At 46.3% G+C, this 13,959-nt stretch overlaps 1 protein-coding gene across 1 annotated transcript; it reads right to left on the reverse strand.

Moving 5' to 3' along the window:
• Nucleotides 1-5,092: 5,092 nt before the first annotated feature.
• CRIPT (CXXC repeat containing interactor of PDZ3 domain) lies at nt 5,093-13,954 on the reverse strand. The gene is made up of 5 exons (XM_075267053.1): nt 13,866-13,954; nt 10,569-10,634; nt 8,112-8,166; nt 6,725-6,828; nt 5,093-5,896 (listed from the first exon to the last, which is right to left on the reverse strand). Exons 1-5 carry the CDS (start codon nt 13,879-13,881, stop codon nt 5,832-5,834), a joined length of 306 nt encoding a protein of 101 aa, XP_075123154.1. The 5' UTR covers nt 13,882-13,954; the 3' UTR covers nt 5,093-5,831.
• Nucleotides 13,955-13,959: the final 5 nt, after the last annotated feature.

Raw genomic sequence — 13,959 nt, forward strand, 5'->3', positions numbered from 1 at the left:
TACACCGTCGCTTGAGGAATGGTCCGCTAAGGTCCACGAAATCTCACGATTTGAAGAACTACTTGGATGGTCCAATAGGACTTTTGACAGATACAAGAAAATATGGTCCCCGTGGCTGCTATCCCGAAACAGTTAGGTCTCCTGCCTTAGGTCAACAGGTCATACTGTATAAACTTATCACTACTTTACTACTTGCCTCCCTAACCTGGTCTGTTTGAAATAACGTAATCAGGCCTCTGAATATGCTTGTTTTTCATTAAACACTGTCTCCCTCCCCCAGTCCCATTCTATATCCTGATATTTCCCTTGCTCTAGAATTTGTGCTCTCATTATGGTTTTTCGAGACTTGTGTTTACATAGACACATGTCTCGTCTGATGATTGATATGACAGCAAATGTTTATTGTTGACCAATTCTAGGTAATATGTTCTTTCTTTGATTTATGTTTTTGTGTTTGTCCCCCTTCTTGTGTTTCCCCTTTTCTCTTCTGTACCCCTTAAATTTTGAAAACCAATAAAAATTTCTGAATTAAAAAAAAAAGAAAAGATGGGGGGAGAAGTGGGCCCGCAAGCACCACGAGTGTACCTGGTAAGGAAGACCCTATGCCCCCACCCCCAACAAAGTGTAAAGGGATAGGAAGCACAGGGCTACAAACTGACTCTAAGGTCCAAATAACAACATTGTATAAAAACACAGCAATACCAACAACAAGGGCCATCTATAAAGCCCAGCAGGAACAGGATCAAGAGGAACAGAGTAGTCACAAAACAAAATAAACATAGTGAAAATGTCCACCAACCGCGAAACAAGTCCAAGACCACTCAACATAAAAGGATATTAACACTGTCCTGTGGGCAGATCAAAGACCGGCGGCATGAGGGCTCATGCTTCAATGGGAAGCTGAGCTGAGAGATCTGGTTGACGGAGCGGAGACCCAGGCGGATCCGGTATTGGAAGACGTCGTGGAGTTGAGTTTCGCCGAGGTCTCTCTCTGGAAGCAGCCGAAGAAGAACGCCTGGAACCGTGGCCGCGCCTGGGTATAGTAGGGCGGGAGGAATCCAGAGCAAGCCAGTTCGGGACTGAGACAGGGCGCACATCCAGGGAGGCAAACAAATCAGGCAAGTCCGCCGGGGAACGGACAACAATCGAAGACGAGCCAACACGAACAATCAAATGGAAGGGATGACCCCACCTATAGGAACCTCCACAGTCCTTAATCAGAGTCAACACCGGCTGAAGGGCACGGCGCATAGCCAATGTGCGGGATGAGACGTCTGGGTAGAGCTTGACAGAGGCATTCTCAAAAGGCACCGATCCCATATCCCAGGCACACCTCAGGATGTGTTCCTTGTCCGTGAAGTAATGTAGTCTACACAGAACGTCTCTAGGATTAGCAGGGTCAAGCGGGCCAGAACGTTGGACTCTATGCACACGGTCCATCATGAAGGTAGCATCCAGCGGGCGTTGAGTCGCCATATTGAAAATGGTATTAATACGGCTGATCAGATCATCCTGAGGGCCTTTTTCTGGCACTCCTCGTAATCGAATATTATTTCTGCGACCCCGGTTCTCCTGGTCATCCAGGAGCAAGGCAATTTGTTGAAGGCGGGCCTCAGAGTGGGTTTGATTGCTCTCCACTGCAGACAGGCGTTGTTCCAAAGAGGACAGTGTTTGATCAGTAGCGTCAGCCCTAGTAGTAAGTTGAGACACATCAGACTGGATCGCACCGAGGGCCTGTGCCTGGGATTGTTCCATTCGGGAAACTACCGCATCCAGGTCCTGTTTAGTGGGCAGAGCTTGAATAAGGTCCCGAAGTAGCTGAAAGTCCGCAGAGGCAATATGGGCTGCCGAGCAGGGCAGGGAGGCCGAATCCATGGATTGCACGTCATGTCCAGGGAGGGTGGCAGACAGTGAAGGAGGTGGCTGCGATTGGCGAAGCGGAGGAGATGGAGGAGCCATGTCATCAGTGCCAGACCCAGTAGCCGAGGTTCCAGATCGGGACAGGAAGGTAGAGATTGACGGTGAGTGAGTAAGAGAGCGACTCGGCGTGCGGGAAGGAGCAGTAGAGGTGTTAGGACGTCTTCTGGACATATCACAATGAGAAGCGACCATAGAAGGTAAGGAAGGTACACTCGCAGTATCACCAGGCCTTACATGAGGCGGTCACACAGTTCCATAATCAAACCTGGTACCCATGAGGTGCAAAAGGAGCAATGGGAGAAGTGCTAGTTCCGTGGGGATATACTGCAGAACGTGGAACACACAGCAAGTGGAGGAAGGTGAGGAGCCCCCCCTGATGGTGGAGTAGGGGCTCAGCACTCCCTTCACACCACTGCAGTGCACGACAACAAAAAAAAAAAAAATTTCCCTGCTAGAAAGGTCTCTGAAGAGGGTAAGAAAGTCCAAAAAACAGTAGGGAGTACTCACAGAGTTAGCAGAATGTCCCAGCAGAGAGTGTCAGGATGGGAGCCAAAACAGCAGGGGGGGGTGAGGTGTCTCCACTTCAGGCAATGCAGGGAGGCCAGGCAGCAGGTAGAGCAAGGGGTTCAGAGAGCAGAAGAGTTCCCTTACACACTGCATTAACCCCTTCACCAGTGGAAGTGTTGTCAGTTAGTCCCAAGGGACACTGTCTATGTGTGCCAGATGTAAAGGGAGGGGGAGGGAGGCTCACATCAATAGTGCAGACAGAGCAAGGGTTCTCAGACCTTCAGCTATGGCCCTCTAGTATAGCAAGTTTACTGTTGTCCTGAGTGGAGAAGTATCAGTCCGTACATCCAGGTTCCCCTCCCCCCTTAGGCTGTAGCTGCAGTGGCTCCTGGTGTCTGCTGCAGGTGACGTTTATGTAGCAGAGCCTTGTTAGTATACTATGCAGCCTGGGAGGATGGTGGTGCGTCTGTGTCTCTCCCCGTGTTACCGACCTGAGCGCTTCAGCAGGCTGGGGTCAGATGCAGGTCAGAGCCTTCAGGCTGACACTTCCAGCAGGCCTCTCCGCAGGATTCCCTCTCTGAGGATGATGTCCCAGTGAAGCAGTGCAGTCTGTAGAAGGCCCACTGTCCCCCTGTCACTGGGCAAGAGAACGGAACAGCAAGGCAGTGCAGTGGAGGAGAGGTGCTGCGAGAGGACTCTCCGTGTGTGTGCAGCAGCCGGAATCAAGATGGCGGAAGGCTTCAATCCGGACAGGTAGGCCGGAGATTCAAAGACAGCAGGCTCTGTTCGGAGGTGCCTGAAGTCGCCCCAAAAGTAGCTGTAGGGTTGGGGGATGTCCCTTGGAGCACAGGTCTTGAGTTTAGTGGCTTGGATCGGGTAGATGGTGATGGAGTAAGTCTGTAGTTAGCAGAGCTTCTATCTAGCACGTCTGCTCGTCCTGACAGCTACTGCGCTGTATAGTTGACCGATGCACAGTGACACCATCTGCAGCAAGATGATGCTGCAGCTCTTTGGAGGTGTCTGTGGATTGTCCTTGACTGTTCTCACCATTCTTCTTCTCTGCCTTTCTGATATTTTTCTTGGCCTGCCACTTCTGGGCTTAACAAGAACTGTCCCTGTGGTCTTCCATTTCCTTACTATGTTCCTCACAGTGGAAACTGACAGGTTAAATCTCTGAGACAACTTTTTGTATCCTTCCCCTGAACAACTATGTTGAAAAATCTTTGTTTTCAGATCATTTGAGAGGGGGCTGTCCATGCTCGGCGACCATCAAACTTAACTGAACTTGAATTGTTTTGTAAAGAGGAATGGTCCAAAATACCTTCATCCAGGATCCAGGAACTGATTAAAAGCTACAGGAAGCGACTAGAGGCTGTTATCTTTGCAAAAGGAGGATCTACTAAATATTAATGTCACTTTTCTGTTGAGGTGCCCATACTTTTGCACCGGTCAAATTTTCGTTTAATGCATATTGCACATTTTCTGTGTAAACCTCATTTCAATCCTGAAATATTACTGTGTCCATCAGTTATTAGATATATCAAACTGAAATGGCTGCTGCAAACACCAAAATATTTAGAACTAAAAATGATTAAGATTAATAGGGGTGCCCAAACTTTTTCATAGGACTGTATATCTACGGAAACGCCGGCAGCTTTCTGGTATATATAATGTTAAGAGAAAGTCCGCGGAGGAAAACTCTGTGAACTTTCTCTTAAAAGCGCTGCGGAAAGAACCGCGGCGGTTCTTTCCGCAGCGCTTTATCATTGCGTTTACAGCCGGTGGGGCCTTAGCCTTAAAGGGATTGTCTGGGGAGTTTAAAGTCACTTACCTGATCAGGTGAATGATGATAATTACCTGAGAGGTCAGGAGAGGAGGGGCAGAGCACATCTTCTAATCAGGTAACCCAAGGGACGTGCGAGGCCAGAGCACTCAGGTCCATCCTCATTCCCCAGATCAGATAATAGATTTCTCTCTCTGGCTGTTCCTCCGTTCCGACTAGCAAGGACGAGCCTGCGGCAAATCAACACTGGTTCTGCAGCAGGCTCGTCCTTGCTAGTCAGGAGAGCTGGCAGCTTGCTGTTACGAGGGAGCTTACTTTTTCTCATAGGAATGAATTGACCAGCGTTGATTGGCCAGTGTACACATTCAGCCAATCAATGCTGGTTCTGCCGGAGGCTTGTCTGTGAGGAGGCGGAGTCTAAGATTGGACCACAGCAGTCTCCTTTGTGGTCCGATATTAGACTCCACCTCCTGGCCAGGGTTGATTGGCCGAATGCTGCACACTAGCCAATCAACGCTGGCCAATGCATTCCTATGAGAAAAAGTAAGCTCCCTCGTAACAGCAAGCTGCCAACTCTCCCTGTACAGTACGTGATTTAGTGTGCAGCGTCTCGGAACCGAGGAAGACTGTACTGTACTGTACTGTATATGGTACAGTCTTCCCGCTGCACACTAAATCATGTTGATCCGTTACTACGCAGCGTCGTATGGTATGTTTCTGACTTGCGTCGAAATTCGGTTTATGACGCCGCGTAAGAACAGCTCAACGTCATAAGTCGAGGACTACCTGTATATCAGCTTACCCTTCGTTCCCATAGTAGCACAAGAGTCATAAGGGCATCCATAACACTACAAATGTCGTACATAGCGAACATTATCACACTTCACGGGGTTAAAAACATTTATTATCTTTAATTTACAAAACTCTTAAGTCCAGACTATGGAGGATTCCTGTGGCACATGGATCAGACAATATTAGGCTCTGTTCACACTGATGTTCAGGTTCTCTTTCATCAGATTTCTAATGTTCACCATACAGGCTAGCCAACCCCGGGATCCTAAGATCTAAAGGATCACATTATAAGCCAATGAGATCCATCATGGATTCTTTAGCACTGATACCAATGTGAACGACACCTGAGCCTGCCCAAAATAAAAGCAATAACACAAGAAACCTAAAGTAAGAAGAAAATGTATAAAGGGAGTCTGTCAGGAGACCCCAGCCCCGAGGATGAATAGGTTAGGGTCACCTGAATCAAACAATTTCCCCCTTGTGAATCGGTGTCTTTGTTACAGAGAGGTCATTGTTACAAATGAGTGTGGCCATTGCTCCAGGGAGGTGAATGGTAACGCCCACATTGCTCCAAAGAGCTCATTTGCATATTGACAAAATCAACAACGGAGGGAGCGATTCATAAGATAGGGGTCACCATGATTCAGGTGACCCCTATCTGCGGGGCTGGGGTCTGCTGACGCTAACAATCACCAGATAATAAACTGAGAATTTGTTCGCCGATGAAAGCCTTGTAGAATGCGACATCTTAAGAGCGACATGGAATATTTACAAGAATAATACACAAGTGAATCCTCCGCACGTTCCGTCGGCTTCTTAGGATCCAGTTCTACACGGAGGTCTGCTTGTAATTCTTTGTATCCAGAACTTTCTTTCCACACATTGCGCAGATCCCTAGAAGACAAGAGAGGAAACGTCAGGGAGTGAAGAAGAGGTTACTGTCACTTTAACTTTATCTATACAAGTACAGACGTGGGGGAATCCAGCAACAAGCAGTAAAGGGGTTCTCCAGCTTCCAAAAACCATCTGCAAATACATCCCCAGCAGTGCTAAATCCTCGCTATTCTCTTGTGCAGCCTTTGCTTGGCTTTATTTTACTTGCAGTGAATCTGTGGACAAACTACATTTCCCAGGATTCATCTGCCTGCTCTCACTCTGTAGGTTTACCGCTCACAAGGGGGAGTGAACATGAACTGCATGTGACCATGGATGTGGCAGTGATTTATTATCACTCATTTCATTGCCGGGGTACACAGAGAGTCAGAGCAGGCAGATGGATCATGGGAATTGTAGTTTATCCACAGATTCATTGCATATAAATAACAGCGAGACAAGGAGTTTCATGTAAAATCATATATTTTCAGGACAGGTGATAAATATACGATCACTAGGAGTCTGGCTCCCTTACTGATCACAAAAATGGAGTCGCCCTGTGAATAGAGCAGTAGAGGGAAGGTGCAATCGGATCCCACATGGTCTTTTATTTACCGCCGTCCTGAGACACTCACTATTTTAACCTTCTATGAAAGATACGAGCTCCTACACTATGTGCTCTGCTCCGGAGGGTTTTGCTCAAGACCTTGCGTGGTTCATTTATTTATAGTGCCATGTTTGCGTTTCACCAGTAGCGGCGCCCTCTACTGGCCATGGCAATACCCACTCATATCCAACAGTTTCAGTTCATGCAGCTCCTCTGAATCAGAAGGGTTTCCTTGGACTTACCCTTCTTATAAGCACATCCTTGGCAGTAGTGAGATCCTGGCTGGTGAACAGAACTTTTGCAGATACGACATATTGCAAATCGATTTTTTCCATAGGGGTCAAACCTAAGAGAAAACAACAACAAAAAATAAATAAATAAATGCTATATTCTCCATTTTATGGTCTAGATAGACCTGGTACATGAACTAGTTACTATCAAGGCCCATGTAATGGGTTTCACCTCTCAACATGATGAGAAGCTAAACAGGGATCCCAACTCACAGTCTCTGAGCGCTCAGACTCCACCGTATAAGAATAGCATTATTGATTTGGACATGTTTAATCCGAACTAAACTGTAGGTGGAACCTCACAAGTATTTTAATACCTGAACTGACATAAAGCTAGGCTCACATCTGCGGCTGAGTCTCCAGAAAAATCGACTTCAGTATAAAAATGGCGGAAACCTGACAGACCCCATTATAGTCTATGCGGTCCATGCGTATTCTATGTTTAGGCAGTCTGGCTCTCCATCATTCAGGTCCCCTAGTAGAACCGAACAACAGAAAGTCAGCACAGGGGTGAACCTAGGCTAACCGATGTGCACAAAATCATGTTGGTTATCCTGGTTAACATTTGGTTTTGGTTATATTTTGATAATTGCAACCAAAATTGAATCAAAAAATAATAATAATAATAATAATAATAATAATAAAAAACAATAATAATAATAATAATAATAATAATAATATATATCTATACAGGGTGTCCTAAAAAATGTATAGACATTTTAGCAGCTGATAACTCACTTATTTATTCTTTCTTTACAGACTGAACCCACTCGGTTTAATGGGTTCAGTCTGTGAAGAAAGAATAAATAAGTGAGTTATCAGCTGCTATAATTTTAGTTAAATAAAAATTGTTAGTTGCACACGTTGATATTTCATCTTCCTGTAGTTCTTCTACATAGTCATGTTTTAATGTAAATCCCTCATAATGTTCATGTCTATGAAAGAATATCAGAAGTCATCGAAGCTTTGTCTTATTCTACAGGCCAGAAATAGCAGAAAACTTTACTGGTATCAGAGCGATTACTTGTTACCATCTTTACATCCTCACGAAACTAACGCAGGAACATTTATGTTAGGTAAAGCCGGACACATTGTTGTACCTCGATGGGATTTTACATCCACCAGTACAATCTCCTGCTCTCAGTGACGCCATCGTAGGTAGAGATGAGCGAATCATATTCGGCAGATAGTTTCAAATACCTCGCTCCCATAGGAATGCGTGTAAGTGGCCGAACACCAAGGGGTTAAGCGCGGGCCGCTGACACACATTCCTATGGGGCGAGGTATTCGAATCAACACTAATTGTAGGGTTACAAAGACCGGCGTACTGAAGACTTGCCTCGCTTTCTTTGACGTCAGGGCCTTGTTCTCATTCAGTTTTCGGCCACCACTTTCTGCAAGTTTAATGATAAAATAAATTAATTATATAATTAACAAGTCAGAAAGAATCCCGACCACTTACTGCACATGTGCACTACATGGGGCCAACATATAAGATAATACCACTAGTATCTGATACCCCTCATACATGAACACGACCAAGGCAGCCATTACTTTATCATGTGATGCCCAAGCCTCTTCTTCCGGCGGTGGCTTGTAACTTCTAAGGCCTCGGGCCACGAGAAAATGGCTGCTTATAATACTGTGCAAGCGGCCATTTTCTTGTGGCCTGTGGGCATGCACAGTCTACTCTGCCCAAGGCCTTAGAAGTTACAAACCACCGCCGGAAGAAGAAGCTGAAGATGATGCTGCTGACAAAGATGGAGGAGGCTCTGGAGAGAGTTCTCTCGCAGCATTGGGGACACCCCCAGTGCTGCGAGAGAGCTAATTTACATACCAAGAAAAACCGGGATTGTAGGCGAACGGTGGCGCAGAGAAGACAACGAAAAGTAGGAGACGAATAGCCTTTCTTAAGGCTATTCCAACGTGGTACCTACAAAAAAATTGTGTCTGACTGATAGGATCCCTTTAATCACAGGCCACGCACTGAAGTATAGTTGCTTTTATGTCATGAACCCTCCAATGAGCAGTGAATGGGGTAAGATGTTCATAGCAGGTTGTAAATCTATCTTACGTTTTCTGTAAACAGACTGGCTGATCATTAGATGTCAGCAAATGTAAAAGCAGCCATGACGCAACCATAAGCCTGTATATGCAGCACTCTGCAAAACGAAGAAACTCAGAAAAAATTTTATTTTTGTGCTGTGTGGTTTTGTAAAGTTCTGTTCACTTACATTGGTTTTTGTTTTGTATACAGGGCTCTTCTTGACCTTACCACCAATACTGACCCCACGTGGTGTCATCAGACAATGCACCTTCAATGGCCGCTCTACAGATCTCACAGTGCGCTGCAGACTTTTAAAGGAGTTGGCCAGGGAGTAAAAATGATCTTCGTGGCGGATTCTTGATGAAACCTCACCGGTCTGGTATTAATCCCCAGGTCACGTGATCGGAATCAGCTCCACCCCTTCCCTCCTCTTCTGGTGTCACAGTTATTTTACCTAAGCTATGGGGGATGGCGGATTATACTAAAGCCAGCCCCTATAGCACATAAATGACCTGTGAGATCAGGAGCAGAGGGAGTGACAGGGCGACCAGGAGGTCGGGGGCTGGTTCTGATCACATGACCTGGGGGTTGGCATCCCCGGCTCCATCATCAAAAATCTGCAGGATGGATTAAGGCAATGCTAACTCCCCAGACAACCCCTTTAAATGCTGCGAACTATCAGGCTTGTTTGGCTCACAGCTATAAGGTGCAGGGCCAGCAGTAACAGTAAGCAGATAGTTAGCCAGCTACATGGCTTCTGGGTCCCAATTGTATTATATAGCCAGGACCCGGGAAAATGCTCAGACTTTGGTAGCTTACCCCTTCCCCTGGGTGGTGTTGTGTAAACCATCTGAATGGTTGGGGGGAATGAGCATCCTCCATCCCACCCCCTCAGGTCCTATGCAATAGGACTGATGAGTTTGTAGGGTCCCCGGGGCAGCCAGGACAATGAATGACCTCCTGGCTATTTTTTCCTGATTATACCTAGGGAGGTACAGGTAGTCCTCGACTTACGACGTTGATCCGTTCTTGCGCGGCGTCGTAAACCGAATTTCGACGTAAGTTGGAAACCTACCATACCGACGCCGCATAGGAATGGATCACAGTGATTTAGTGTGCAGCGGCTCGTAACAGAAAGCTGCCAGCTCTCTTCCGATGAGCAAGGACAAGCCAGCTGTAGAATCAGCATTGATTTGCCGCAGACTAGTCCTTGCTACTCGGGAGTGCTGGCAGTTTTCTGTTACAAGGGAGCTCTCATTTCTAGTTGTAACCACGAAACGTCGTAACCCGAGGACTACCTGTATACAACATTTTTTGTATACAAAAATGAAAAAAGTTTCCCCAATGCAAAAAAAACGTAATACTTTAGGTACCAGGGCCATATTAGCCTCCATTCATATCAGGTTTTTTTAACGGTTGCGAATGTTAGCGAGATAAAAAAGGAAGTAGACGAAATGTTTGTGTCCATCCAAACAGAATTAGAAAAAAATGGATTTGTCGCCATCTAAATGGCGGCCATGTGTTTGTGTCTGCTTAAACTGACAGACACAAAATGGATCTGATTGTCCCACATAAAAGAAGTTATGGCCAGTAATATGTAGTATTATGTAGTAATATGTATACAGAATACAGCTGGTATAAATCTGGTATCACCAGGATGGAAAGGACCTGTCAGATAAAGGCACCAGGTTATTTGTAATGCAGTGAAAACTATAAAAACGAGACAAAAAAGAATGACTGTACAATGACCTGTGGTGTTCCTGGCTCCGGCCTTCCATGTATCGGGGGTGATGACTGTGCCCAGCTTCTTCTCACCTGTAAGACAGACATCACATGTCATATACTAGTCACTGTGATACAACCATCATGTCTCATACCAGTAACCATTATAATGAGGTCACGGGTTCTGTGGCCAGGTCTTACCTAGAGGTCATCTAAAGCAAAACGTGGCAAGGACATGGAAGTAGCAGCGGAATTCTGCCATTAAAGGAGATGTCCAGCCAAAAATAAACTATTTTAAAACCATTCAGAATGGCGGACAAGACGGCAAAGCGTCACACTCATCTCAGCAATCCTGGTTGGGTTCGGTGCAAACCAAACGGCAGGTGAGTACTGTAATAACGGAAGTAACCGTATGTCTTGGTTATATTCTGATTAACTGTCCAGCCCTAAACTGATCAATGAGGGGTTTGACCACTGCGACCCCACAGATCATGAGAAGTGTATTTTGCAACCCAGTTTGAATGGAAATGTGGTCAGCAATGCACCCTCTTCATTCATCTCAATGGGAATTTGGGGAGAGCTAAGTCCAGTGGTCAGAGCTCCAGTGATCAGCCCTAATCCTGCGAATAGAGGAGAACTTGTTTTGGTCCTAATGGTCTGTTCACATGTTGGACATTGAAGAGAGATTTAAAGGGATTCTACCATTAAAACCTCTTTTTTTGTGGATAAGACGTCGGAATAGCCTTTAGAAAGTATATTTGTCTCTTACCTTTAGATGTGATCTCCGCTGCGCCGTTCCTTACAAATACCAGTTTTACCGGCATGTAAATTAGTTCTCTGGCAGCGATGAGGGCGTCCCCACTGCTACTCGAGAACACGATCCTGTGACGCCTCTATCTTCGGCTGGATCCTCCCCTTCTTTCGTCGTCCTACTCCTGCGTCACCTCCAACGCCTGCGCAGTTGGCTCTGCCAGTGAGACACTATTAGAGCCAAGTGCGAATGCCGGCCGGCGGCCATTTTTGGGAGACCGCTCCTGCATTGAACTACAAGAACAAGAGCAACCTCCCAAAAATGGTCACCGGCCAGCATGCGGAGTCGGCTCTACTAGTGTCTCAACTGCGCCGGTGTCAGAGGTGACGCAGGAGGAAGACGACAGAGAAGGGGAGGATCCAGCCGAAGATAAAGGCGTCGCAGGATCGTGTTCTCAAGCTGCAGTGGGGACACCCCCATCGCATTTTCAGCACTGGGGCCCGCCCCCGTCGCTGCGAGAGAACTAAGTTACATACCAGTAAAAACCAGTATTTCTAATGAATGGCGCAGCGGAGATCACATCTAAAGGTAAGAGATGAATAGACTTTCTAAAGACTATTCCGACGTCTTATCCACAAAAATATAGGTTTTAATGGTAGAATCCCTTTAAGGTGATCTTCTTCCTCAGACTCCTTCCCCCTTTCTGGTGCTGTGTATCCCTCTGTGGGTTTGCTCACTGACTGTCCTCACATAGAATGGGGCAATTCAGCTCCAGACTCAGACAGCAGGTTCTGAAAACAACGAGAGGCAGATTCTGGACAGAATTCACCTCAAATCCTCCCCCCTGTCACACCAGAATTAGGCTAAAGTCCCACATTGCGTAAACGCAGATTTTTTTTTTGTTGCAATTTTTTGAGCCAAAGCCAAGAGTGGACTGAGCAGAAGGGAGAAGTAGAAGAACTTCCTTTATAGTTTCCATTCCTTTTTCCATACTTGGTTTTGCTAAAAAAAAAAAAACAGCAATAATAGGGGCAACACGGTGGCTCAGTGGTTAGCTCTGTAGCCTTGCAGCGCTGGAATCCTGGGTTCGAATCCTGCCAGGAACAACATCTGCAGGGAGTTTGTATGTTCTCCCTGTGCTTGCGTGGATTTCCTCCCGTTCTACAAAGACATACTGATAGGAAAAAAATGTACATTGTGATCCCTCTATCATATACCCCTATATGGGGCTCACAATTTACATTTAAAAAAATAACACAACAAAATCTGAAAGAAAAAAAAAAAAGCTGTGATTATGCAACATGAGGCCTCAGTCTTAGAGCCATTTGAAGTTACTTCTGGTTTTCAGCTACAGTTCCTGGGCAACAAATCCCGGGGGTGGTTTAGTTACAGGATTTGTGGAAGAGACTTATTTAAGGAGGACCTTTCATCACCTTCACCAAGTCCAGTCCCTTAGTTATTTAATAGCTGCTCCACTGATTCTGGCACAGTTGGAATTTTCTCTCTAACCCCCACCATTCCCGATGAGCATTAGTTTTGGTGCTGGATATACTATTTAGTCTCTGTACTGTCAGGCGGCGGGGTCAGGCAGGAGCAGGCAAGGAGTGTGATTCTGAGCTCTGACACTGGCAGCCTCTGATTGGAGCTCAGAATCACACCCCCTGCCCGACCACGCCCACCTGACACTACAGAACTTAAAAGGAACCTGTAAGGTCGATTTAGGACACCAAACCACCCATAGGTCCTTATAGACCGGGGGTATGGTGTCCCAAGTCACCCTGTTTTAAATCCATCTGTGCCTGCATTAAAAAAAAAAAAAAAACACCTTTACATTTATTTAGAGAAGAGTCTGGTGACTCGCGGGGATTGTGCAGTTCTCCTGTGAAGCTAAGGATGTACACTGACTTCATTGTGTAAATACTGGAGAGTTGAAGCTGAGGGGAAGTTCTTTGGCCTCCGTGAAGAGCTGCGCCGGTGCGAAGAGAACAGCGGCAAGGGGAGCAGAGAGATTTTTTTAAAATTCTTATGGCAACGGCTTTATAACAGGGTGATTTGGGTCACCAAACCCCTGATTTATAAGGACCTGCGGGTGCGTTACTGTCCCAAATTGCCCTGATAGATTCCCTTAAATAGCACATCAGGCACCAAAACTGACTGCGCTTGTGGCTCAGGAATGGCGGGATCGAGAGAGAAAATTCCAACTGTGCTGGAATCAGGGGAGCGGCGACTAATAACACATACTAAAAACCGGAATCAGTGGACACGGTGTCAGGGTCTCTTCAAGAGGGCACTCCTGATATTTTGGGCCCCTTAGGTGACACAATACGATCTATAGCTAGTCTCACAGTTTTAGGGTTTGCTCTTTATATGATTGTTATTTAAACCGTGTTTGCTGTAATAATCTGCTCTGTGTGAACATGGCCTTATACACCTGCTCCCAAGTAATAGAAGTAAGACAGCTGGATGTGCTGGCAGTCTGGGAGTTGTAGTCCTACCATAGTAAACCCTGACTATAAGGACCCCAGATCCCCCCCCAGGGCCGCCCCCACATCACAGCAGCCGGGGACACTCACATTTATCGCACACCATCTTCTCCTCTCTTCCTCTATAATCCAGACAGCGGAGACTGTAAACAACGCGCACTTCCGGTGTCGTCACTTCCGTCGG

Source organism: Leptodactylus fuscus, chromosome 3, assembly GCF_031893055.1.
Source record: "Leptodactylus fuscus isolate aLepFus1 chromosome 3, aLepFus1.hap2, whole genome shotgun sequence".
Classification (NCBI taxonomy): Eukaryota; Metazoa; Chordata; class Amphibia; order Anura; family Leptodactylidae; genus Leptodactylus; species Leptodactylus fuscus.